At 37.6% G+C, this 26,142-nt stretch overlaps 2 protein-coding genes across 3 annotated transcripts in view; one reads left to right on the top strand and one right to left on the bottom strand.

Moving 5' to 3' along the window:
• Window positions 1-135: 135 nt before the first annotated feature.
• LOC146315962 (spexin prohormone 2-like) lies at window positions 136-7,465 on the top strand. 2 transcript variants are annotated; one of them, XM_084734684.1, is made up of 5 exons: window positions 136-1,019; window positions 3,946-4,020; window positions 4,115-4,163; window positions 5,102-5,179; window positions 6,988-7,465. In XM_084734684.1, exons 1-5 carry the CDS (start codon window positions 921-923, stop codon window positions 7,077-7,079), a joined length of 393 nt encoding a protein of 130 aa, XP_084590810.1. In that variant the 5' UTR covers window positions 136-920; the 3' UTR covers window positions 7,080-7,465. The 2 variants fall into 2 exon arrangements, with proteins under 2 accessions (XP_084590810.1, XP_084590811.1); XM_084734685.1 differs by lacking the exon at window positions 136-1,019 and having other exon boundaries at window positions 3,913-4,020.
• Window positions 7,466-18,132: 10,667 nt separating this feature from the next.
• The window catches only part of pard6a (par-6 family cell polarity regulator alpha), a 31,885-nt gene continuing 23,875 nt past the window's right edge, over window positions 18,133-26,142 (bottom strand). The window contains exons 3-6 of the mRNA XM_084734771.1: window positions 24,531-24,820; window positions 22,737-22,862; window positions 21,691-21,890; window positions 18,133-18,809 (exon numbers count right to left, since the gene is read on the bottom strand). Coding sequence (XP_084590897.1) covers window positions 18,488-18,809; window positions 21,691-21,890; window positions 22,737-22,862; window positions 24,531-24,820 — 938 coding nt within the window. The 3' untranslated portion in view covers window positions 18,133-18,487. The remainder of the gene's footprint in view (window positions 18,810-21,690; window positions 21,891-22,736; window positions 22,863-24,530; window positions 24,821-26,142) is intronic.

Below are 26,142 nucleotides of genomic sequence, written 5' to 3'. Positions count from 1 at the left end.
CATTCATTCATGCATTCATTCATTCACTCATTCATAAAGGTGACACATATTAATTAGCACATTTGTGTGCCCTTGTTAGCCAGCTGGCCCATTATTTAACTGCAGTCCTTTAGCAATTTGTTTTGAAACCAAAATAAAAGTACTATTTATGACATCTGCTGTCTCACTGGTCACTGTACTGGAACTGCAGGGTACTGAATGAAGAGAATCTTCATTTGAGTGAATTTAAGCACTATACTACTGACACCAGGATCCTGTGCATCAGTTCCACAGCCGAGTGCCCCTGTGCAGCTACATCCAACATCACCATCGGTTCCACAGCTTTGTGCAAGGCAAGGCATGGCTTAAGTTATAGAAACTTTATTTAGTCAAAGTTCTTCTATTTGGTCAGCAGCCCCTTTGTCAAAATATAGTCTGAATGATTTTACTTTATCGTGCTAACATGGAGCATTGTCCTTGGATGATCAGGAGGTGCCCAGCAACAAATATTTGCCCCAGGGCCACTAACAGCTTAACCCAGCCATGCTGACTTGCTCAGATATGTTTGTTTTGTGTTTGCTTTGCTTCATATCTTTATATGGTCCAAATCCAGTTTATTAAATGATGAAGGCAGTGGAGGTAATGAGTGATGCTGAGCTGTATGAGCTTTCAGAAATAAGGTCATTTCCTGATTCTGGGAACCCTCTAATGGAAATAAAAACATGAAATACCTCTGTTTGTTACTTGCTGTGACAGCATCACACACAAACACAAAGCCCAGCACTTGTAGGAGTCACACAGCAGGTCCATAATATTGATGTTCCTTGGTTCAGATCACGGTTGTGACGTCAGCTTGTGTTTTTGTGCTGTTTTTGAGCCTCTAGTAAACAGGAGTCCTGCCAGGCCTCACAGGGAGCAGGATCGAACCTGTTACTGTGCTGATGGGGGATATAAGCAGCCCGGAACATTGGTCCCAACCACACACACACACACACACACATGCTGCGACTGGACCGGCTGCTCTCACTGTGGCAGATATGGTAAGTGTTGTTTTAACATTCAGTCTAATGCGACTTTTTTTCTGTCTTTCTAACTGTCATTGCAGATATGTCGGCTTTTTCTTTTAGTGCAGTTTTTTAAGTTATTGTTTAAGGAAATGAAAGAGTAATTTACATTTTAAATTGATTGTAAATTGTTTAATATGTGTAAAATTGGCCAATTTATACTTATACATTTAAAGTCTTATTACATTATACATACATTATTTGTTCAAATTAATTCATAATTTAATAAATACTCGCAGAATGATAATGACTGGTTAAGATAATTTAATTTACTTGTATCCTGATGCTAATACTCATAATATGCTCCATTTGATTTAAATTAAATATTTTTTATTCTTCTATTTTCTGTTCTCTTCTTCTGTTCAAGTTTTTTAATTATTGATCTAACACTTTTTATTCATCATTTATTACATATGATATAAGTGACTAACTATAGCTTTACAATATGTTTTTTTCCTCAAAGAAACAGTCATATGAAAATATTTACTTTAACTGGGATGAAGTAAAGTATAAATAAGAAAACTGTCTGCTTAGATACCACCAACATCAACATTTATTTTCACTTGATAATTGAGTACTACAGTCACCTGATTAATAACAGCAATGTTAAAAAAAAATGAATGTTTTTCATACACAAAAAGGCGAGGCAAGGCGGGCAGTAAATTAATACTTCAAGGATGGAAACAAGATAATATAGGCAGTAATAACAGTTATAAGCATGATAATGAGAACTACAACAGCAATAATATTTTTCATAGCCACCAACACCATCATTATTCCAAGTGTTCATTTCTAAAACTTAAAATATAATCTAAAATAAAATGGCACTATAACAGTAATGAGATCAAATCAGGGGTAAAAGGCAAACTAACTTCTAAACTTAAAAGTCTTAAAAATAATGTTGTCCTCAAATTCAGAGGCATTAATACACACTGAGGGCTGTGTCTGAAATCAGTCCCTCAGTCACTCATTCGCTGCTCCTTTTACAAAACACTCCGTCATTTACTCCACACTGAGCGGTAAATAGACATGTGGGACCTAGGAATTCACAACACTGAGTCGCTCAGCACTCACTTTGTATTCTATAAAACACAACGGAGCATTGCATTGTGGTAGCACAAAATAGTGCACAGCATTATGAGCACTACTGTTTTGTGCACACTCAGAATTCAGACACTCAAATAAAAAGATTTCAGACATGAAGAGGTGCTGTACTGATTCCACCATGTGTGTTCAGACTTAAAGTGAGCGCTGCTGAGTCAGCTTTATGCTCACTCTGGAGGCTGTGTTATACTGAGAGTTGTTTCTAATATTTTGTCTATCTACAGTACATTTACAGAAATGGGGTTGGACACAATATATATAATCTGTGAATTTTAGATGATTTTTATCTGAGTCAGCTCTATGAAGACCATCATTGTACATGGTAACTGAGGCGACAGTGTGCAGTTGATGCACCTTTCTGTTTTCAGTCTGAACCTCTTCAGCACTGCTGTGTCTTCCCCAGGGGTGGATCCAGAGAAATATTCAAGGGGCGGCAAGAGGGTGGCATGGAGACTTTAAGGGGTAGCAAAAGTGAATGCAGATTTAATCACAAATGATATGAACATTTGCTTGAAAAAGCAAATGAGGATATTGCAACTCAAAAACTCAAAATTATTGTCACATGCAAGTATGACATTGAATAGATATATCTACAAGTGGCAATGGCAGCAATAAATTGTTCAAATGTTTAAACATGTTCCAAATACCCAAATAATCTTTTTTGATTGACCATAAGCCTGTCAATTAAAAAATGTGTCCAGATCATTAAATTAAATGTGTTAAGAGTGTAATCTCTTGCTCCATTCACTTCACTCGAACTTCAGAGCACACGTGAATGGAGCAAGCAATTGTAAATTTCCATCCAGCCCAACTTTGCATCGATATATTTTGAACTAGAACTGTCCAAAACTGGGGTGGCAGCTGGGGTGATAAGGCATCTTTTAGAGGTGGCAACTACCACCCCATGCCAGCCCTCTAAATCCTCCCCTGGTCTTCCACATATGTCTGCCAAATTACACATTTCACCATATCTTATTAAAGCTATTTATCATCCAGTCCAGGAGTATATCCTCATTAAAGGGATGGTTCAACCAAAAAAGAAAATTCAGTCATTATCTTCTCACCCTCATGGTGATTGAAGGGCGGGCTTAGTTTTTAGTGTCACAGGAAAACAGTGTTGCAGAATCTCCCAAACACTGGAAGTGAATGATGACCAGTTTTCAAATGGAAAAAACAACCTAAAAAAAAAAAAAACATACAATGCCTCCATACTGCTCGTCTGGTGTAATCCAAGTCTCCTAAAGCCCTGACATGCCAAGTTGCCAAAAAAATAAATAAATAAAAAATAAAAAATGTTATTTTCACCATGTTTTTAGTCTGAATCTTCACTGTAGATCTTTAGGTTGGAGCCACATTCACATGCACACTGTCTGAACTGTGTGTGTGTGGTGTAACGGTGTGTAAATGGTGTGTTGGAGCTTTAGGAGTCTTGGATTACACCAGACGAGCAGTATGGAGTCACTTTATGTTTTTTTTCATTCACTTCCATTGTTTGGGAGATTCTGCAGCACTGTTTTCCTGTGAGACTCAAGCAGTGTTTTGTGGACTAACAAAATAAACCTGACCTTCAGTCAGCATGAGGGTGAGCTGATAATGACTGAATTTACATTTATGGGTGAACTATCCCTTTAAACAGATAACTAACATATGTTCAGTGCTATAGAACTTTTTTTTCTTGAAATGAAATGAAACACTGAGGGCTGTATTGAGATGTATCTAAACTGTGACTTCACTCCACCGCTGTGTGAGAGTGACCACAGAGTTCATGACTTGTCTTGTTTCTGTCTTCTTGTTTCAGAAGATAAAACTGATAGCTGTCTGGACATGTATTTTAGTCGTCTCCCTGTTTGTAGAGTCCTGTCAAACACAGAAGGTAAACCTCAACAGCTTCTCATATTTGCCCTGGTGTCCTGTAGCACGCACTCTTACCAGATCAAACTGTTCCCTTCTCTTCTGTTTCTCCTCAGCTGAATGTCCACTGGGGTCCTCAGTCCATGATGTACTTAAAGGGAAAACGTGAGTTAAACCACAAGCAGACTCTCTGCTGTCACTGAACTGACTTCACATGAATCATCCATCATTTATTATCTCCATCCATACAGTCAAATGTCCAAATCTGCTCCAGATGTATTAGATTGTATCATTATGATAGAGAGCAAATGTGCTGTAAGTTTGTATTGAACTTTAAATTTGTTTTCTAAATTTAAATAATCTGAGCTGCAGGTGCACTCAGCAGCTTTCTCCTGAGCTTTCAGTTCTTCTTCATAGCCTTCATCAGTTACTCTGTTGTCATCAGGTGACCTGATCACATGACCCCATCAGTAGCTTTCAAGTTGAAATTGTTTTCCAAACTGAATGTCTCACAAGATATGGAAAATCATTAGTATATGAATTCATTAAAACTCATTGACACTTAAAGGGGTAGTTCACCCAAAAATGAAAATTCAGCTTTATCTGCTAACCCTCGTGCTGATTGAAGGTCAGGTTTAGTTTTTTAGTCTACAAAACACTGCTGGAATTTCACAGGAAAACAGTGTTACAGAATCTCCCAAACAATGGAAGTGAATGGTGACCAGTTTTCGAATGGAAAAAACATCAGAATAAAAACATAAAATGCCTCCATACTGCTCGTCTGGTGTAATCCAAGTCTCCTAAAGCCCCAAGTTGACTTAAAAAAATGTTATTTACCCCATGTTTTTCTCCTGAATCTTCACTGTAGATTCTTGGCTTGGAGCTATGTTTGTACAGTGTATACATGCACACTGTCTGAACTGTGTGTGTGTGTTGTGACGGTGTGCAACCAGCATGTTGGGTCTATAGGAGGGTTGGAATTTTTTTTTTTTTTTTTTGGATGAACTATCCCTTTAAACTGGGAATTTAAACTGCATACGAAGAAGGTCGATAAGTGCACAGCAACATATGAGTCTAACTCTGTGTCTGCTGTCTGTGTTCAGATGGCAGGAGGTTTGTTTCAGAGGATGACGACAGTGTTTTGAAGCAGGGTCTGCAGGGCTGGTACGCAGCACTCAGAGGTACAGTACCACTTCACTTTGTTATCAGATCACTGTGACAAACCCACAGTGTTCATATCAAATTCTGTAGCCCTACTGGACCTTTCTGCCTCTATTAGCTCATTGCCTGGTTTTGCAGCATGTTTATTGTATGGTTGAGTTTCAGTTCTGTTCGGTCTGAGGTGGCCTGGAGGAAGGGTGGCTAACTTTATAGGCCTTAGATACGTCAGTCAGTTTAATCTAAGAGCAAAATAAAAACTGGCCAAACACTACAGAGCAGTTTACAATCTCCTTATGAAAGCAGCCCCAGATATATATATTTTTGTATACAGTAAATTACATGCAGCAGCAGTTGCATTTTCATTCCATTTTCTAGCAAATATTGACCATGTTTGAAAGAAAATGTTTTAACTTTAGACCCATCATTAGCACAATGTCCAGATCATATAATTCTAGTGACAGAAACAGGCTGTTAGACAAACATTATGACCAGTCAGGAAGAACAATGAACTCTTCAGATTGTTGTGACAGACTATTTAATTTCAGAATGAGAATCAGAAATACTTTATTGGTACCTGGGAGGGAGTTATTTCCATTATAAATGCTCCCATTCAAGAATTGAAAAGTATATAGCATAGAGCAATTACAAGAAAATATAAGAAATATAAAAAGGTGTGTCAAAATATGTACAGTATACTAAAGAGAAAATGGCAATAATAGATAAAAATATATACTGTAAAAGTATGTACTAGTATGTAAAGATAGGTGCCAAAAAAGTCATATACAGTTATGTATATGTGTAGAAAATAGAAGTAGAAATGTAAATATGATATATGAAATATAATAATCATATACATAATACACATTATGATCATATCTATCTATCTATCTATCTATCTATCTATCTATCTATCTATCTATCTATCTATCTATATATATATATATATATATATATATATATATATATATATATATATATGTATATGTATATACATATGTGTGTGTGTGTGTGTGTGTGTGTGTGTTAATGTGTTAATGCGTTATTAACACATTAACTTTGACAGCCCTAACATTTATATATCTGCATAAATAGAAATACTACTGCTACTACTAATGCAGACAGTAGAGTTATTACACAAGCTGAATGATTGCAGAGTAGTTGCACTGTTCAGTTATTGCACAGGATTATTGTTGTCTGTTGCAGCATAAATATGGAATAAATTAAGGGGTTATTAAGGGTTTCATTACAATTGCATGATGTGTAAATTATGTTTAAAAAAGGAATTACAAGACAATGAATTTATCACACCTAAGACCATCATCCATACACTTGGTGTGGCTGATTAAAGCATATGCATTTTGTAAAGAGGAGGTTGTCACACACTGAACACTGAAGTCCCCAAAAGTTTTTATTGATGGTTCAACCTACAAGTTAATTTGGCAAACATGTTGGACCTTTTAGGTCAAAACACTGCATCAATAAAACCTCTTGGCAGCTTTCAAATTTCAATGTATGGACAACCTCTCCAATCTCTCCTCCTTTGTTTTGATCTGCACAGTATCCACCTTTTTTTATTTTGTATGCACTAATGTAAAATCACAGGTATTGTAATGTATTACAGGGCATCTAGATCCAGCAGAAGCTATTATAAAATATCAATACTTGCATTTGAGTTAATATAATGCACATGGGTATGTTAGAATAAACACTGTGCAAACATTTGGAGATACTGATGTTATAATTCTGTCAGGTTTGTATTTATTTTCTCCATGGGGCCTGTGTGTGTGTGTGTGTGTGTGTGTGTGTGTGTGTGTGTGTGTGTGTGCAGATATCCAGAGGCTGCAGCTGCGGGACTCTAGTGAACCCAGTCACACCATGAGTTCAGAGAAAGTCCTCATCCACTACCTCCAGGACAGATGAGATCCACTGAGTCAGACTGTCCACCTGTGGGAACTAAACTAACAATTCACTGAGAACACATCCAAAATAGCACAGTTCAGCTGACATCACAGCAGCCAGGGTCCACTTTCTACTGAAGGTGACAGGCAGAGACAACCCGAGCAGACCATCAACAAGGTATCCTGGTAACTCTGGTTGTGGAGTTGCAGTATATGAATATTACAATATAAAATCTAAATATTTCCCTCACCTTGCAGTTTCAGTCTCACTGAATTGTTACGTTTACCTGTTTGTATTTTTCATGCATGGATTATATCTGTTTGTTCTCTGTACAGATTTCTGCTTGCTGTATATAAAGCAACAGAAAAACACTAAATAAACAATGCCTGTGTCTTTGGCTGGTTACACTGGCTGTAGTGTGTCTGTTTGACCACCAGAGGACAGCAGTCAGTTACAGAAATCCTGTGAGAAAAACATGAAGGGAGATAATTAGGCAGCAAATATATAGAAAAAAAATACATCATTAAGCACCAGCCTGGAAAAACTGATGGTATGTGAGTGTTGACCGAGGGGGTATAGGGAATATTACACAGTGAATGTTATTTGGTCAGTGTGATAAATGACACCAAACTGCAGTGGATGTATCTAACATGTTAAAAATAAGTAGCTAAACTAATTTGTATAAATCTATGCAAAATATCTAAAACGAAAATAGAAATTATGAAATTCAAATAAGAGACTCAGAAGTTTTCAACATTTTTTTCTGAGGTGGACTGTATATAAGACCTGATGATTGTACTTAATTACAAGGTTTAAGTTCTTAAAGGGATAGTTCAACCAAAAATGAAAGTCAGTCACTAATTTTCTACTCACCGTCACGCTGACTGAGGGTCAGGTTTAGTTTTTTTAGTCCACAAAACACTGTTGCAGAATCTCCCAAACAACAAACAGTAGAATGGTGACCAGTTTTCAAATAATTGGGCTGTCTGGTGTAATCCAAGCCTCCTAAAGTCATGACATGCCATTTGCACACTGTCACACCACACACACACAGTTCAGACAGTGTGCATGTGAATGTGGCTCCAAGTTAAGGATCTACAGTGAAGATTCAGGCTGAAAACTTGGTGTAAATAACTTTTTTTAGTCAACTTGACATGTTGGGGCTTTAGGAGACTTGACTTACCCTAGATGAGTAGTATGAGCATTTTTTTTTTATTCTGTTGTTTTTTTCCATTTCCATTTGTCCACCCTGTCAGTACTTTCTCTGCACAGTGTATTTATCTCATTACCTCCACAGGCTGATAGCAGGTAAGTCTCTCCTCTTAGAGTCTGTTTCAACAAATGAAGAAAACACTGAATTCACAGTGGAAAAGCTACCAGATGATGTAAAAAAAAAAATCATACATTCTACATACATGCACCTTTTTTTCCATAGAGCATATATTTTAGTTGCTTTTGGACTATTTAAGGCAGTGTTTCCTAAACTGTTTTTTCTGGGGACCCACTTTTGAAGAATGACAAACCATCATGACCCAATCCACAACAGACCTTATTAATAAATCCTGGCAAGACTTCATTTGTGCGTAAATTAATTTTCCACACCATTGTGAATATAATGGACAGACTGATCAGCAACAAATGATTTGAAGCCCTGATCTTGACGCATGTTATTACAAACATATACACATGTTAAATACTTTATAAATGAGAAATAAATGACATCTCATTGGTTTTATTACCTCTCATCAGGAAAACCATATAAAACATTTTAGACTACTGAATTACAAGATTATAATTAACATACGACTAAATTTCTTCTATCAGAAATATTTGTGGCAGTAGAAGACTGTGAACTTGAGGTAAATGATTTTGAAAGAGCAAAGGTAGAGCTGGAGGAGTTTAAATACCAAACTTGGGCTAAAATGCACACAATGGTGGCAAAAGCCTAAACAGAGATCTTATGTTTATTCAAGAAAGACTACAAATGTGAAATTTATGTGAAGTATAATTTGCCTCACTGAGTGCACAGTTCAGATGTGGCTCATTACCACTACATATTGAAACAGGAAGATACAGAGGTGTAAGTGAAGAAGAGAGAACTTGTGATTTTTGTGAGCTAAATGAGGTGAAAGGTGAAATTCATTTTATTCTGTTCTGTCAGTTATATCATGATTTCAGACAAACATTGTTTGAATGCTCCTGATTTGAATTCAATAGATTTGTTCATGATCATGTTTTTGCATTTTCTGAGTTTCTTTTTAAAGCACAGGAATCAAATCAAATATAGAGTGTTTGGTTGTTTTGTGTTTGTGGGGCTGTGAATGTGTGTTTGTATTGTGAGATATCTCCTTTAGCAATATTTGAGTGAGGTTACTCCTTATATTGGAATGATGTTTATGCCTGGATGATGTTGATGTATTGTGCTGTTTGATGACGATGGACTCCCTGCTGGAATGCTGGGTCATGACAGGGTTAGAGTCATGAGAAAAACCAGACATGAAAATAAAATATTTGTTCATTCATTCTAGTTGATGAGATTTTGAAAACTTTTCTGTTATAGTAATTTCCTCACTCTCGGATCTGAGATCCAACTGACCTCCAGCAGCTCCGCACACACGTCAGTTTATGAGGAGGCTGTTGTAGAATGCAAAAATATTCTTACTCCAGTGTACTATGGGTTGGTCACATGACCCCAGCTTTGGTCCCTCAGGAGCCAGTGTTGTACAGCAGGTTGTGGCCAAATCACTGTATGAATGAGGGCATTTTGTGGAGCTGTAGCCTGATAAGCTGCTGTGGCTGCTTAAACCAGACCCAGAGAACCTCCATCTGCACACTGTAACCTCCCTGTTTCTCTCTCTCCACCTCTGAGCTCCATTTCCTCCAGCCACATAAACAGCCTCTATTAGCTTCAGTTAAGAAAATAGCAGCAGTGCTTGTTTTAGCTAATCCTGTAATGGATATCACCTCTGTTTGGACTGATCACATTTCAGCACGCTGCCGCTGCTGCTGCTATTACTGCAGTCATCTCTTCATCTCGTCTGTCTTTAGCAGGAAGGCAGCAAGAGAGCAATGTGTGAACTTCAACCTGCGTTCACCCTGAAGGAGGTGTGGGAGGATCCGCTGAAGGTCCTGAACGAGAACAGTACCACGCTCAACTGCTGCTGTGCTGCCCCCTGCTGGTAAAAAAGCAAAGAGACTATGTACACTCACTCTGGAAAAGAGACTTTTACATGGATTAAGATACAGGTAACCAAGAAAGAAGGGATAAACACAAAAGAGAAATGAAGGAAAGAAAGACAAAAATAGAGGAATATTATGCAAAAAATAAAGAAGAAACCAACAAAAGAAGGTACTGCCATTGAAAGGACGAGAAGTAAAAAATGACTGAAAGGAGGGAAAGAAAAATAAAGTGGCTGACAGAAAGAAAAGACAAAGGACACATGGAATGAAAGACATGAGACTGGTCAAAATGAAAGAAAATATGGAGAAATTAAATGAAGAGAAGAGGGGAAAGGTTCATGGAACAGAGTAAGATGTAGGAAAGAAGGGAAAGGAATGAGAAAAAAGAAGTAAGGATGGCAAGACAGAAATGAGACTGGATGAAAGGAAGGAATGAAAGAGACAAAGTGAAGGACTTTGCATCAGCTCAGTGAAAACAGACAAATGTTGTTGTGCCTTTTAATAATACTTTATTTCTGATACTCATCTTATTTCATCTCCAAATGACATTCACAGTTTACAGACTCCTACAGAAACCAACTGTGTGTACAGTGCAGCTCACACACATCACAGTCTAATAAGAAACCTTCAATAAGTCTTGCTGTCCTCCATCAGCTGACACCACCTGCTGCACAGGTCTCTTTACTCAAAAAGGCACTTCCTTAGTTTTCTAAAAGTTTGTACAGTCAGACATCATGGTCCAAATGTCTCTGAGCTGACCTGCTGTCCTGATGGAAACGTGCTGCAGACAGAGTTCGACAGTGACGTGACATCCAGGTCTTTACAACATGATCATCACCATCAGCAGTTTACTTCAGAGGAGAGAGGTCATAGCAAGTTCACGTGTCACAAAGCAACCACAGACAGGCTGCAGTGGGACCAGAACCAATCTCTGTTTTCTAGAACTCTGTTTATCCACTGTTTAAATAGTTCAACCATTCTTTTACATGGACTTCATCACATTATCACAGGGATCCAGTTACATGAGCTCAAGACCCCGTCGGATGTTTATATGTTTGGTTTGTGCTCTTCTCCAGAGTCTGATGAGACGAGTTTCATCTCTGCTTGTACAGTGCACACTTCAGACCAGGATGTGTTAAGCCAAGCTTAGCAAAAAGAAGCAGGGGACACTGATAACTATCAAACATGGAAAATTAAAATACATCTTCCAAAAACTCACATCTGTCTAATTTAGAGCCAATGTTAAATGTAGAAGCTACTTACTAGGTATAGGACAGAGGTCTGCAACCTTTACAGTCAAAACAACTAGTTTTGGCCAGGAGAAAAGGGGGGGGGGGGGGGTGAGACCACCTTTTTGACTTTTTGAAATAAACTTTTTGAAATAATATGCCATTTTTTGGTGCCTGAAAATTAAATACTTTTCACTATATATATATAAACATTTTCAATTCAATTGATTTACAATATGTTTTTGGTGTTTCTAAAACCTAAAGATTAAAGTTCATATGAAGAAGACAAGTAAATTATCTCAACAAAACCTCAAAACCAAAAAAAAAATACTGCAGTACATTGCCTTGAAATTTTGGGTTTTATAAGGAAAAACCCAACATCCATTTCCTTATAGTTTTTTGCCAAAGTAACAGGGAGCCACTGGAGAGGGACTAAAGAGCTGCATGCAACTCCATAGCCACAGGTTGCAGACCCCCGAACTCCCACAACTAGGGCAGGACTCAAGATGTTGCAGCAGTGTTGAATGAACAAATAATATATTTGTCGTATGTTAATAAGAATCCAGAATTATTGTATTTGTGGGTAAATGCATTTCAGTCCCTCTGGAATAGAGTGAGTGTTAAAACACTCCTGATGAAGGTCCAGAGGGACAAAAATGTTAGTGTGAGAAATAAATTGTGATGCTGATGAAGAGCAGCGTGCAAGATTTTCTTTTCACAAGATGGAATGACATTTACGCACCTGCATCTGACACAGTTGGATGTGTGAATATCTCTTTTGAACAATGGGCAAATTAAGAACTGAACCTGAGTCAAAGATCTCCCACAATGCACGATGCATGTACAGTGTTTGTGTCATACACACAGTTTATCAGTGACGGAGATTGTTCAATCTGTGATCAGATTATTTGTCATCAGTTAAGTCGGTTTTCCATGTATACATGATTGACATAGTTAAAAAAGGATTTTTAGTACAAATATTCTAATTATTGCCCATCTGACCATACACACATTGTCTTTTCTATCCTTTTTTTAACTCAACAAACAAAAAATATACATAAAGATTATCTTTTTGGAGCTCAGCGAGCAGTTTGCCCATGTTCTATTCTTTGTGCTAAGTTAGGATAAGCATGCTCTGGACGTGTGTATTTGCCACACAGAGATACACTGATCTTTTCCTCTGACTCTGGGTAAGAATGTTGGACTGTTCCTTTAACTGGTGTACACTTTGAATTAGCCTACTAGTGGCCTCGAGGCAGAAAAATGTGCCAGAGGGGCCAAATAACCCCCCTCCACCTCCTTCCTCATGTTAGTTTGTGATCATTTGAATAAATATACCTCGTGTGAGCACAATATCAACTGAAATATGACAGGTAGAAATGCAGGAGTCACATTTATGGCCTTTATCATTTCAGCTTATATTGTACATTTGGGGTGAAAATTTATTCACAATGAATCAAATTGCACACAGTGAGGCTGGGGCCTTAGGGGGGCCAGTTGATAATCCAGCCCTGTGTACACTTGATTGTTGAAGCTCAGTGTTTGTCTCTGTTATGTCAAACCCTGCGCTTGTTGGTCAATTGCATCAATGATCTAAACAATTATGGATAAAGTTGTAAGCCATGATAAGCACCTAACATGAACCTCAGAATGACTGTGCTGACATGCACACCATCAGTCCTTCATCTGGGGGAATATTCCAGGATTTTCATCATTGTCATGGAACATTTAGGCATGCATTCATTACAAATGAAACAGAGTTTAAGTTGAACCTTCATTTAGAAATACCTGTCTCTGAAAAAACATCATTTATCTTTAATTAAGCTACTAAAACATTTTGTGAACACAAACAGGATTGTGTGCATGTTAACATATTCAGCAACAACCCACCACACCCTGCGGTCTCAGTCACCTGCCTTCTCTCATATACAATTTACAAGTACAAGAATAAGAAAAATACTCTCAATATTTTACACATATTATAAAATGTTTTCTGACATAAAAACTTCTCCCAGGTAATGAAAATCTCAACTGTTTCATAATCTTACATTTACACTTAGATTTTACAGTAGCATACATTAAAATGAGTGTGTGTGTGTGTGTGTGTGTGTGTGTGTGTGTGTGTGTGTGTGTGTGTGTGTGTGTGTGTGTGTGTGTTTGTGTGCATTAAGCAGTTGTTGACATCAAACTTTGACAAAATATATTCAGGTGAGGTGCAATAAATAACACACTCCTCATTATTTCTTCAAATCCACCCAGCAGTTTGTTAGTTGCATTTTAAAAGGCAACATGTTCAGAGAGACGGTGTGTATCACTTGGTGACCAAAGTGCTTGGTCTGGTGTTGCAGGTTTGACTGGAGGTGCTACATCTGCTGCTCTGCCTCCCAGTAAAGCTCCATCAACATTTGAACTGTGATCTCAGGTGGACTTGGACACAGCAGGAGACACTGGACATCAGTCAATCAGGTGGGGGAGGACAGGATCAGTTGATCCACAACAAGAAAATACAATGCCCAACCAAACATTTAATTAGGTGATTATTTACTGTAAACCTGGTTTAGCAGTGATTTACATGAATGGGTGACAAGCAGGGGTGGAAGTAACTAATTACAAATACACAAATTACTGTAATTAACTAGTTTTTTGGGGGTACAATTTGAATTAATATCAAAACCTTAGTCTTCAGTAGCCAATCAGGTATCTGATCACAAACAGACCAATGAAAACCAGGACATATAGATGGAAAACTAAACAAAACACTGTGGCAGCACACATTTGAAGTAAGGATGTTAATGATCAATCATTAATCAATTATTTGCTGTTAAGAATTTAACCAATAAAAATTGCATCCATGGATATTTAATCAACAGTCACAGCATAACTGCACCTCATGTGACACTGTTTTGTCTGGAAGAGCCATTTGTTGAATAAGGATTAAAATTAAACTTAGACTTAAAATGAGAAAAACATGACCAAAAAATGGGGGAAAATGGAAATGAGTTAAAAATATGTTTTATCTTATAAATTATAAATGATTAATCAATTATTAGTATTTCAACTATTGGTTCAGGAAAATGCAGAAAATCTGTAACCCTAGTTTGGAGAGGTGACAGTGACATCAACTGTTAAAAGTAACTAATACTCTGAGTAGTTTTTGTGACAAATACCTTCTACTTTTACTTAAGTATGTTTCTAACACCAGTACTTTTACTTTTTTAGTGAGTAATATTTTAACAATGTAACGGTACTTGTACTTGAGTACAGATTTTCAGGACTCTTTCACCACTGGAAGTAAACTGAGAGCTGTTTCATATGAACTGTTCCAACAAGTGTCCACCTCCCCTGTCAGAGATGGCTGTCAGACACAATGTCTGAACTTTGAGGGCTTGGAGAGCGAGGCAGTTTGAGCATGTGGCTGTCATGGAAACCAATACTTGATCTATTAATCTGTGGCAGCCAGACAGAACTCGATGAGCTTTGTGTGTAAACAGCTGGTCAGAAATAAAATTACTCATAAACTGCTCAACCCCCTCACATGTTATCAGACAACTACAGAGATATGATTGAAGAGCTGTCATTTCTGTAAATTGATTTACAACCTGTACAGCTGCGTCCAGCTTGTTAATGCTTGTCACCATTTTTTCTGCCATTTTCCTATCACCATATTCCATAAGCCTCATTTGACAACAATAAACAGATATTTAAAAAAATTACAATTCCAAATCACTGTGCTGCTGATTCACACAGGAATAATTTTGGGCCTCATGCAAGAAGCCTTTTACAAACAAATTTTCCCTTCCCTGATTTGTTCTTATTTTGTTAGAATCCAGTGATTTCTGGGATTCATCAGTGTTAGGGTTAAGATCAGAGATGACTCCTGCAAATATCACAAATTACTAGATGTCCCAGGTAATACTAGTCCTGTGTGAAGTGGGGTACAGATGTCATCCTACAAAGCTAGCTACATGGGATGATAGTGTGTAAGCTCTGATTGGTCGATTGTTTCTTGAGCAACAGTCCTCACAGAGCGTGACACCAGACCTGAATCATTGGTTAGATCACATGTACTTAAAAGTGAGAATGCTACTTAAAACTGCCCAATATTTACCATAAGAGTTGCTTTTGACCAGTTAAATATCAAAGTTATTAGTGTCATGTGGTGGAATAATGTAAATCAGCTCCCAAATCAGTTCCTGTCAGTGTTTAAAACAACACCTGAAAAACAAATCCTAGAACTGGCATCAGTTTTTGAGAGATCTGTATATTTTGTTAGAATTATTTTGTGTGGATATACTATATATATATATATATTTTTTTTTTTTTTTGTTGTTGTTGTTGTTGTTGTTGATGTTTTTTCTTTGGTTTTATTGTCCTCTCTGGGTGAGACTTTCGCTGTAAAAACAGGACTTAAGGTTTTGAATCTAAATATTTAGCCTCAAAATCATAATCAGTGAGTCTTTTAATATGTGCTTAATCAATTCAAACCAAATCACATCTGTTCTATCAGTGTATTGAATGGCTGCTGGGTCTATAAATTTTGCTGGGCTCATGTTCAAGATATAATGTCAATAAGGTTTCTTCTTTTTATTTCTGATGAATTATATACTCCAGCATACTGGAGAACTCTATTTGGACAGACTGGCATCACCCACAGAGGATTTATGATCACTCGTCCATCATATAGCTGATATGATTTTGTAAATATCATTGTGACGCTGACTTGGTTTGACAGTCAAAGTGAAAATATTTGGGTGTAATTAGAAGCAGAAGGTGAGACAGACGAGGACAGTAAAGAAAGAGTGCAGTGTGTGACCGAGTCAGCCTACATTTCTGACTGTAAGGCAATACCCCCAGAGCTGCAACAACAAAGACATGGCCTCAAACACACACACACACACACACACACACACACACACACACACACACACACACACACACACACACACACACACACACACACACACACACACACAGGTTTATATGACCCAGATAAGAGTATAAAAACACTCTGTGTGCCATACTGCACTGCACTATTCAAACATGACAGGAATTTCCTTATTTTGAGCACGTCTCCCTGATGGTTAACAGTGTGTCTGTGTGTTTGTGTGTATGTGGTAAGTGTTTGTTGTCTGAGGAGGGCAGGGTGACTGATATCTTTGCTTGTTAGATGCATAAATTTAGTGTGAAAATCATACCAAATATTCAGTTTTAACACACATTTCCATCTAGTCCACATCATTTTGTCTGAATAACAGCTCCCAAAATTAGTTTTAAGATCTAAATAATGATTTATGTGATTTACAGTCATTGTCTTTCCATATTTGCAATGCCAGACTTTAAAAGCTATATCTTTTTTTTCAGCAATGTGTGTCATGGAACCAAAAGTTCCATTTCTGTCAAAAAAACAAACAAAAAGACTATATAAAATTTTAAGCCCAGAATTAAACCTGTGAGATGAATCGTTATTACTGACAGCTGATTTAGTGGAAAAAAAATATAAAAAAATTAAAAAAATAAAATTAAAAAAATGGAAAGTATTGCAAATATCATCAAATCCATTTTGTCTCATTTTTGCAACTGTACAGTTCAACCAGTTCAGTTCAGTTTACATGTTCATATATTTGTGTGCACGTGTTTTGGGCTTTACAACACAATTTGGGGATTGTTTCAATGTTGCAAGCACAACATAGTACCACTTAAATGTGGTGGAGGTGGTGGTCCATTTTTTCTCCATTATTTCTCTCTATAGTCTGTTTTTCTTCCATAGTTGAAGTTTCACTTGAGTGTTGGAGCAGCAGAACTGCACAGGTTCTTCCTGACTTCTTAGACATTGTTGTCAAAAGTACCATTACATAAAAAGTAAGTGTAAAGGCAGAAAACTGAAAACTTCTTATGATGGCTCATATTAATTAGCACTCATACTGTAGGAAGACGCCACCGCAGCACTGGTAGCTTGTTTACTCCCTGTACTTTGCTGTATTTGTCCATGTAAAGGGCTCATTCTAAGGTAACAACAACTTTCTGGGATATTCCACCAATAGATTCCCCCTAAGCCTTACAAACTGGACCTTTAAATGCATCTACTGGTTGAAAACCAAGAAGAAGTTAGTTGTTTTTTTTTCCAAATTATTCCATTAATGCTGCAAAGTATTTCATTTGCCCTTGCTGATATGATCACTGTCAGCAGAGTGACTTTGCTCTACAATTGGAGATGGTTGCGATGGTGAGATGTTTACTCTCAGCCCATAGTCAAAGGATTCAATTTCCACCAAAATACCAACAACTCAGTTTATGCTGCCTCATAGGAATGAACCTCTGACCTATTTGTTCCTCCTCCCACTGGTGCACCGTGTGCTCTGTGCCAGACACCAAAACACCACACAGACAATTTCAACATCAGCAAAAGACCAAACTGTCCAAGCACTGCTGCTGCTGGTTGTTGTGAGCCATTCATGTTCTACATGATAATATTCTTTCATTGTCTTGTTGAAGTCCACAAGCAGCTACCCTGCAGTTAACAGTGATGTTTATGATTGGTGCAATTGTTTGTAGGTTTTGTAGTACCATTTAGGAATAGAGATGCTTTCTGTTGACATCAAACTGACGTGTGGTTTTTACAGGAACAATTATTTCTCAATCTTGCTGCTCTCAAAAATCCACATTGATCAGTTAATACATTATTTTAATCATTTCCCTACTGTGAATAAAATTAGTTTTTTGTGTTCAGAACTTGATGATTCAGCTGTATACATCCCTAAGACATATGCTGCAGTGTTGTTATGTCTGTAGATTGTGATCCCAGGGGTGCGAAGCTAGTGAAACTCTGTGTCCTGTGTCTGCAGTCCTGTCAGTGTTCCTAACCTGTCAAACACTCACAGTCCATCCATGTTAAAAACAGGAAGAACCTTTCAAAGAAAAGGTCCTGCTGAGTCTGTTCCCTGGCTGACAGGAGCACAGCCATCTGTAGTTGTCACGGTTACAGTCCTCACTGTTACAGTGTCGCTGTCGATGTTGTCATGGTTACAATGTTATTATGTTGCCGTCCTCTCTCATGCTCTCTTGACTGCTACTTGATGTGTGGGTGGGGTTTCCGTTATGATTGGACATCATCATGGAGCTGTCGCTCAGGGTTGCTCCAACGCTATTGGGTAATGAGACGCTCTGTGGGAGGGGCCTGACCACAGTGGAGTTGTGCGGCCTGTTGCCAGGTGAGTCTCTATTGAGGTTAGTGTTGTTGCTGTTGGTTACCCGTTGGGAGTCGAAGGGTGTCAGGCAGTCGTTCTCCAGAATGAGGTCACCATCGTCATCCTCATCATCACTGTCACCCTCTGCAATGCTGTTGCTGTAGTAACAACAGATGACAGAGTGAACAATCATTATTAATCTAAGAATGATAATCTAATACAGAAGTTTGATACATTGTGGTGCCAAAACAAAACATACGATACAGTTTGTTTAAGCTGCTTTAATCTTTTGCCAACTTAGTCCACCTGATGAAGTTCAATATCCTCTGTCCTTTATGGTCTCCACCAACTCTTGTGTAAATATCTGTCTCTAAATGCTAAATGCCCCACTATGTTCACCAGCTAGTCACTGAGTCAGTCTGGTGTTTGCTGTACAGTGGTCAGAATGCTGTACAGTTTGTCAGGTTTTTACTAAAAACAGGTGCCCGTTCGGGCTATAAAACCAAAACAGTGAGCTCAAAGACGCTGAAAAGTTCTGTAGGGCTGAGGGGAACTGCAGAGTTGGGGTTTGTCATTGTGAGTGACACCTTTCACATTACAAATAGTGTAAAAATGTGATCCATCGTTTATATGAAAATTAGGGCTGCTCCCTGAAAGTTGAGGATTCAAATCATCTGTTGAAGACTCCTCAGTTGAGAGAGATTTTTCCAGTCCAGCATTTGTTTCTTTTATGCCACACTGTGCAGTGTTGTGCTGGTGACATTTCAGTCCCCAAATGTAGCTGCAGAGTGAGCGCTCCTTGCTTTCATGCTCTTCACTGGGGTAAGATCAATCAAGTCATCCCGTCCACTCAGTGTAGATGTCTGTGAGCCCTACTGAACCCAGGTTGAGTCTGAGTGAAGCCTTGATTATACTCCAATACACACGCGTAAATGGACAGCTGCAGACACCACAGACACATCGTGGTGAGGGAGTCGGAGGCAGAAACGTTATCTTCTGCCTTCTGCTTAACAGAGGTGAATTTACAGTTCACAGGAACCTAATATGATGTAGCCTCTGCTTTTTATATCTAATGAGCAAAAAACACATTTTTCACATTTGTATATATTAACATACTTAGCAAACATTAGCTCAGACGGCTTACTTGGTTTGGTTACTATATTATGTGAACGATGCTGTCACCCTGAGTGTTGTGTCGTTCAAAAATGTGTCAGTTCAATAAAGCGTTGCTTGATAGTCTGATGGTAAAAAAAAAGGAAAAAATAGTCAAATTTTCATATTGAAAAGCCAAATCTGATTCAACTGACAAAATTCTGAGTCAGGTACAGTCCTGATAAAAATATTGGTGCGCCTTGAAAAAGACACATTTAGGTTGAGGTTTAGGTGGTTGATTAATGCTGGCTGCCTGTTGAAGGTCATGAAGCACAATTTTAAATCATGTCTCAAATACTAATAGCTTGAGCACAAAGTGCTGGAATTATTCTTCTTTTTCTCCAGTAAAGATATGACACATACCATGGTAACCAAGGTTTAGCCACAACTAAAGGCCAAAACGCACTAAAGGCGTCTGACGCTCGCGATTTTAAATGCACCCATTGTTCTACATGGCAGAACATGCACTGAAAGCATCTTGACGCGCATCAAACTGACTTGACGTTCGCACTCCAAACTTGTTTTGATTTTGGAGCGTCAAATGAGGACCAGGGCTTTTTTTTCTGCAGCTGCAGTTCATGTTTGGGGAGAGTTACATGGAGTAAAAAAGGCATGGACATGAGGAGTGAGTGCTGATGGAGCTTTAGCTCCACCTGAAACCAGGTAAAAGAAAAAAAAAAATGAGGGGGGAGAGAGCGTGTGAATATGGACAGATGCCCCGACTTGATATACAAACTTTTTATGATCATGAAACATAATATTGAACACTTTTGTGGCGTGTGTTTTTTTTTTTTTTTTTTTTTGCTCCAAGTCCGATTAGCTTACTTTTAAATACTTAATTACTCCCCGCCGATTGATCATAACTGTGCAGGAGGAGAGAGAGGGACAGCAGAGAGGAGGGAGAGGGAGCGTGTGTGAAGTGCTGACTGATATAAAACTTTTTCGATGATAAATCCTGATGTCACAGTACAATCCCCTGGCTAAAATATCTGTCTCAGTAACAAACAGACAGACGTTCATCTCCTCCATGAAAGCTTTGTCACTTCGCAACATTACTTTAAATCATTATGAAGAGTCCAGACAGCTGTCTGCTGTGGTCTAAAAATTATCCCACTTTCTTAATACAAAAACATTAATATTGCGCACCATTTAGTCATTATATAGACGGACCTGAAAAAAGATGAGGATTTTTTTCCCTCAGAGGACAATATTTTATTAAAGACATAAACTATTATTAATAGTTATATTAAATAAATAAACAGATGCATATAAATAGCGACCTTTTCCTAAAATACTGCTGGTTTTATGGTGATGGAATGTTAAAATCTGACGCCTGCAGTGCGCTATAGAAGCTTCAAAAGACGCGCATCAAATGAAGCCTGCAGTGCGTTTTGGCCTAAGGCTGAGTGAATGAAACCACTCCATAATCAATACTAGTCAGTTGTCATAAGTTATAGCATCTTATTGGAAAAATAAATAATTGCTTAGGAATATAAACTGTCCCAGCTATTCAACAGGACAAAAGGATCAGGACAGATCATTTACATGTTTACTCATGATGTTTTAACCATGGAGGGTTCATTAAAATGTCAGACAAATATTATTTCCATGATCTTCTGTGTCTGAATCTTCCTAAATGCAACCAACCATTTTTTTTAAAAGCTCAACCATTCATATAATCTCCTCCTCTTCCTTTCCTGCCGCTGCTTGTGGCTATATTTGTCTTCATAATCCAGGGTCAGAATGCTCTGAGTGCTGTTTTAAAGGATTTTACACCCTGGTATACGTCACATTCTGAGAAAACACTTTTCAGCCCTTGTTTTTGCAGATTTTTTTTTTTTTGGTTTTATCAACAGCTTCTGACCCTCTGTCCTGTCCATGTCATACCTTGCAGTGATGGGGTTGCTCTGAGAGGCGGGGCTTGGTGAGTCATGTGACAGAGCGGAGCCTGTAGATCCAGCTGAACCCACAGAGCCAGAGTTACCCATTGAGGTTTTACTGCCACGATGCACAACGTTATTCCTCTGGTTAGCTGGTTTGACGGTCACAATGAGGTTGTGACTGTTGGCCACCATCATGTCTGTTACCTGAAATGGCACAGACAATCTCAGCTCTATCCAAAGTAAAAGCAACTTCAGAGATGTGTTTATTGTCCCTGCTTCCTCTTTCAAATGTGAAAAATATGAAATATGAAACCTGCAGCCTAATATTTAGGTATCCAGAAATTAAAATGTGCTTTTAACAGTATCACTTTCTACCAGGATGAATTATTTCATCAGACTGATATGAAAAATCAGACAGGACTACTGAGGCAAAAGCCTCTAAAAATGTGTTTACAGTGTACAGATTTGGTCAATGATCAGTGTGTGCCTGTCCCACGGTAGGAGCTTCAAGCCACCACATTTTATGTAAAAATCTGAGGTTTACACACAAGTACAGTAAAACTACATTTTGTACATCAGCTTAATATTAGGATCACATCAGCCTTCAGCAGCACTGCAGGTCACTGCAAGCTTTTCTGTCTGTTTTCTATATGTATATTTAATTTTATTAATTTAATATGAGAGCATGATCAGCTTTGGGTCACTAAAGAATCCTCATTACTGGCTTAAAAATTAAGGAACTTCTATCATTAGAACCAGTGATGAGATAAGTGAAATGACCAATGATCAACTTACAAGTGAAAGGATTATGAATATGGTTGATAATAAAATTGTGTAACAGCATATAGAATCTTTTGACTTCTGTCATAAAAAAATGGTGCTAAAAATATATACATAATAGGTAAGCATCTTGTAATAAAACCTGTTCACGTTCTTCTGTCTATTAAATGTCTGATACACTGACCTGTACCTGATTCTACTAAAAATCATTATGGTGACATATATTTTTCTATTGGCTTGGTCAAGGTTCATGTTGGACACTGTATTTACCTGATCCAAAGATTTTCCAGCTACATCGATGCCGTTGACCTCGAGGATCTCGTCATTAACTCCCAGCAGCCCTGTGCTTTCTGCCAGTCCACCACGTACCAGACGAGATATGAACACTCCTGGAACCTACAGGTGGGAAAAGAGAAGATTCATGAGAACATAGATTTCATATGAACAAATCTATGACACTCACAGCAGTCAACATGTCCAAATATTTATTATTATAAAACTAACCTTTTAATGTATGTTGTCTACTATCGGTTTAGTATACAACTGCAGAAACAATAAGTGTGTTCATTTCAACAGCTAGTCCTCATAATTAAAAATGATCATGATAACATCACAGTCTGTTCTTATGTACCTGCATTTATTTCTCACAGTGTAGCTGTACTTTTATTGTGCCAAACTGTTTCATGTTTTTTTCTGTATGGGTGAAATTTGTCTTCTGTGTTGGACTTTGCAATAAGTTCAATGTAGCACAATGTTGCCATGTTCATTGAATATTTATATTCACTTTATTATCTCCCAGTTTATTCCTTGTTGTAAGCTTCTGTGTTGCATTTTTTAATAACCTAACAGTGTAGCATAATATTGTCCTGTATGATGTCTTTACTAACATGAATATTCACTTATCATTATTGCCCCGCATAAATACTAACTATTATAAGAACAAACATTCATTTAAAACTTGTATTCCTTGTTAATGCAACTATGTAAAATCTGTCCAAGGGCTGCAAATGAAAAATAGCCTTTTGAGTAACTAATTCTGATACATTTATTGTACTAATTTTCTTCACACTATTCTTTTTCATTAATTGTACACTTATAATTTTGTTTTCATTTGTTATTTGTATTATTTCGTATACATTTGAATTATTTCTTGCTACTTGGATGTATAATGTTAATAAAAAGTTGATCACAAAAATATCGTACACTTATAATTATTTATCCTAGACCTCTGCTTTCAGATATAGTAATTGTCTCTATGCTGAGTTATCATTGATGGCTGTTATTATGGTTATGGTTAGGTTATTACTGTGGTGCAGGATGAAACTGAATTTAACATGCCTTAATCTCTTTTGTCATCAGTTATCTTGTGCACAGAAATGAATTACTTGAAATTGCAGCCAGTAAAGTCATCAGTAGCAGCAGCTGCAGCAGTGACAGACCAGCTCTGTTAAATAAATGAATTGTTTCTCCGTCATCACCCTAACCTTCTTACCTAGTTACTAAGTTTGGCTGGATGGCCAGCTCTGTGCTGAGTCTTTGACCATCTATATGACCACAGTAAGAGTTTATACCCTCCTCCTGCTCAGAGATCTGGCCACAGTGCTTTGGACAACAATGATCATATGATAATGAAAATGTACATATTCAGAGCACAGAAGGTGGATCTCATCTTACACGTAAGATAAAGACAATTTTCATTAACCTGAAAAATACAGTATTAAAACAAAGTGACTGGAACTTTGTGACCTTTTACATCATTTTCCCTAATAAAACTGACTGAAATAAGTCATCACAGTGGACAGTCAGTACTGGCATTATTCAAGATGGACAACCCTAAACTTTGTATGACTTTTTCCCCCAATTACATCCAGAAAATTAAGTGCCATCAAATGTTAAACTTCCACATGAAACATAATATTTCCAGAGATGTAAGATGAACAATAAATGACGTCCCTGTTCTTTCTTAAGAGAGAATATTTTAAGATGGGGTATCATATTCAATTTATTATATTTTTTTCAGCTTGAAGGATGGAATGTCATCTAGAATGGTACAATTTATCTCACCTTCTCCACACCCTGTGGTGTCACCCGAACGCTCACCCCATCACGGATGTAGAAGCCCAGCGGTTTGTGGGTACCATGCTTGTGGAGTCGTACACGTCGGTGTGTCTCAGGCAGAATGTCCACATCAATAATAGATGAAATCTGTCTGAAGTTCTGTGGCATGCCAATCATCAGGCCCGGTTTGTTCTTTGAGTGGGTGGAGCCTGAGCCAGTGGTGCGTAGTCCAGTTAAGCCCAGCCCCTTTTTGCGCCTCTGGAGGGAGTTGGTGCCAAAAACTACAGGTTCATCCTCTGAAAGAAGACAAACAAAATGATGGCGAGAATCGTTGATGAGCTATATTGTGATGTTTGGGTGTATCTGTATCATTAATACAGATTTATAATGTCATGAAAATGAGGGTGTCTAGCTAACACCTCTGATACAAGAGGCCCGAAGCCCAGGTTCACTTTCTGTCTTGAATTCAGATTTAGTCATGATGACAGCTGGGTGCTCTAGTTGTCTGAAATACAGATTTTGCAGAACTTACAAAAATAAACTTTATGCTTGGTGAGTAGGTTGTGGGAAGCTCAGGGGAGCCCCCTGGCAGTCAGTCACACAGAGGAGGAAGAGGAACTAAAGGAAGGACAGGCTTATCCACATACCAGTAGAGCACCATCACAGGTTTATCTATGTAATCTAATCAAGTGGAACAGTACTTCTGAATATTTTTCTTCATTTTTGTTTGGAGGAACATTAACACAATTTAGTCCAAAAACATTATTCTCTGTGTTAAATTTCACATCTGGATCCATTACTCTGACTGTATGTGTGAGGGGAAGTTTTAAATATTTGTATTACACAAATATTCACAGCATTTAATTTCACACTTCACCATGAGCACACATCTCTTTGCTCTTTCTTTTAATTATTTTACCATCTCTCTCTCTCTCTTAATAATCATCATACTCTTCATCTACTACTCCTGAAAACCACTTTAGTGGCTACCTCTAAATCTTCAACAACTATCAGTAAAACACTTACTGCTACGAGGACAAATGCTGTCAAATTTCAATAAAACAGAATACAATAAAACAATAGCAAACAGTGAACTTAGTGAAAGTAGTTAATCAAATATAGTCAATTATCTGTACCTGTGTAGATGCTGCTACTACTATTAATACTACTTACAAAAGAATGGGGTGCAAATTTTGATAAATAATTGAATAATTTTGTCTTCTGAAAGTCCTCCATTATTTAAATTCTTGTTTGTATTTATTAAATGATACACCAGATTTCCAATTACATCCAAAAAATGCAGCATATTAAGTACCATAACATAGAAATGTATACTTTTTTTATACTATTTTGGAAAAACGAATCCCCTCCTACTTTTCAGCTGTTCCTGGACCAGTTCGCACAATTCCTACCATTAAAGAGATTGACCTTAGACAAAATAATTGGGGACATATGTCTCATGAACTCTAGTCTCCATTATTTTCATACTTTTCAAGATGAGATTGATAATGGACTCAGACATTTTCTGGACTTTTTTAAACTGGGACTTCATGGCCTAAAACCTTTATACACGTACCATAAATTACAGATTATGCAGTTATTTTTTACCATTAACTTT

The sequence above is a fragment of the Lutjanus erythropterus genome, chromosome 13 (genome assembly GCF_056507025.1).
Source record: "Lutjanus erythropterus isolate fLutEry1 chromosome 13, fLutEry1.hap2, whole genome shotgun sequence".
Taxonomy (NCBI): domain Eukaryota; kingdom Metazoa; phylum Chordata; class Actinopteri; order Lutjaniformes; family Lutjanidae; genus Lutjanus; species Lutjanus erythropterus.
The sequence above is the reverse complement of the archived record's forward strand: the minus strand, read 5'-3'. Positions and strand labels throughout refer to the sequence as shown.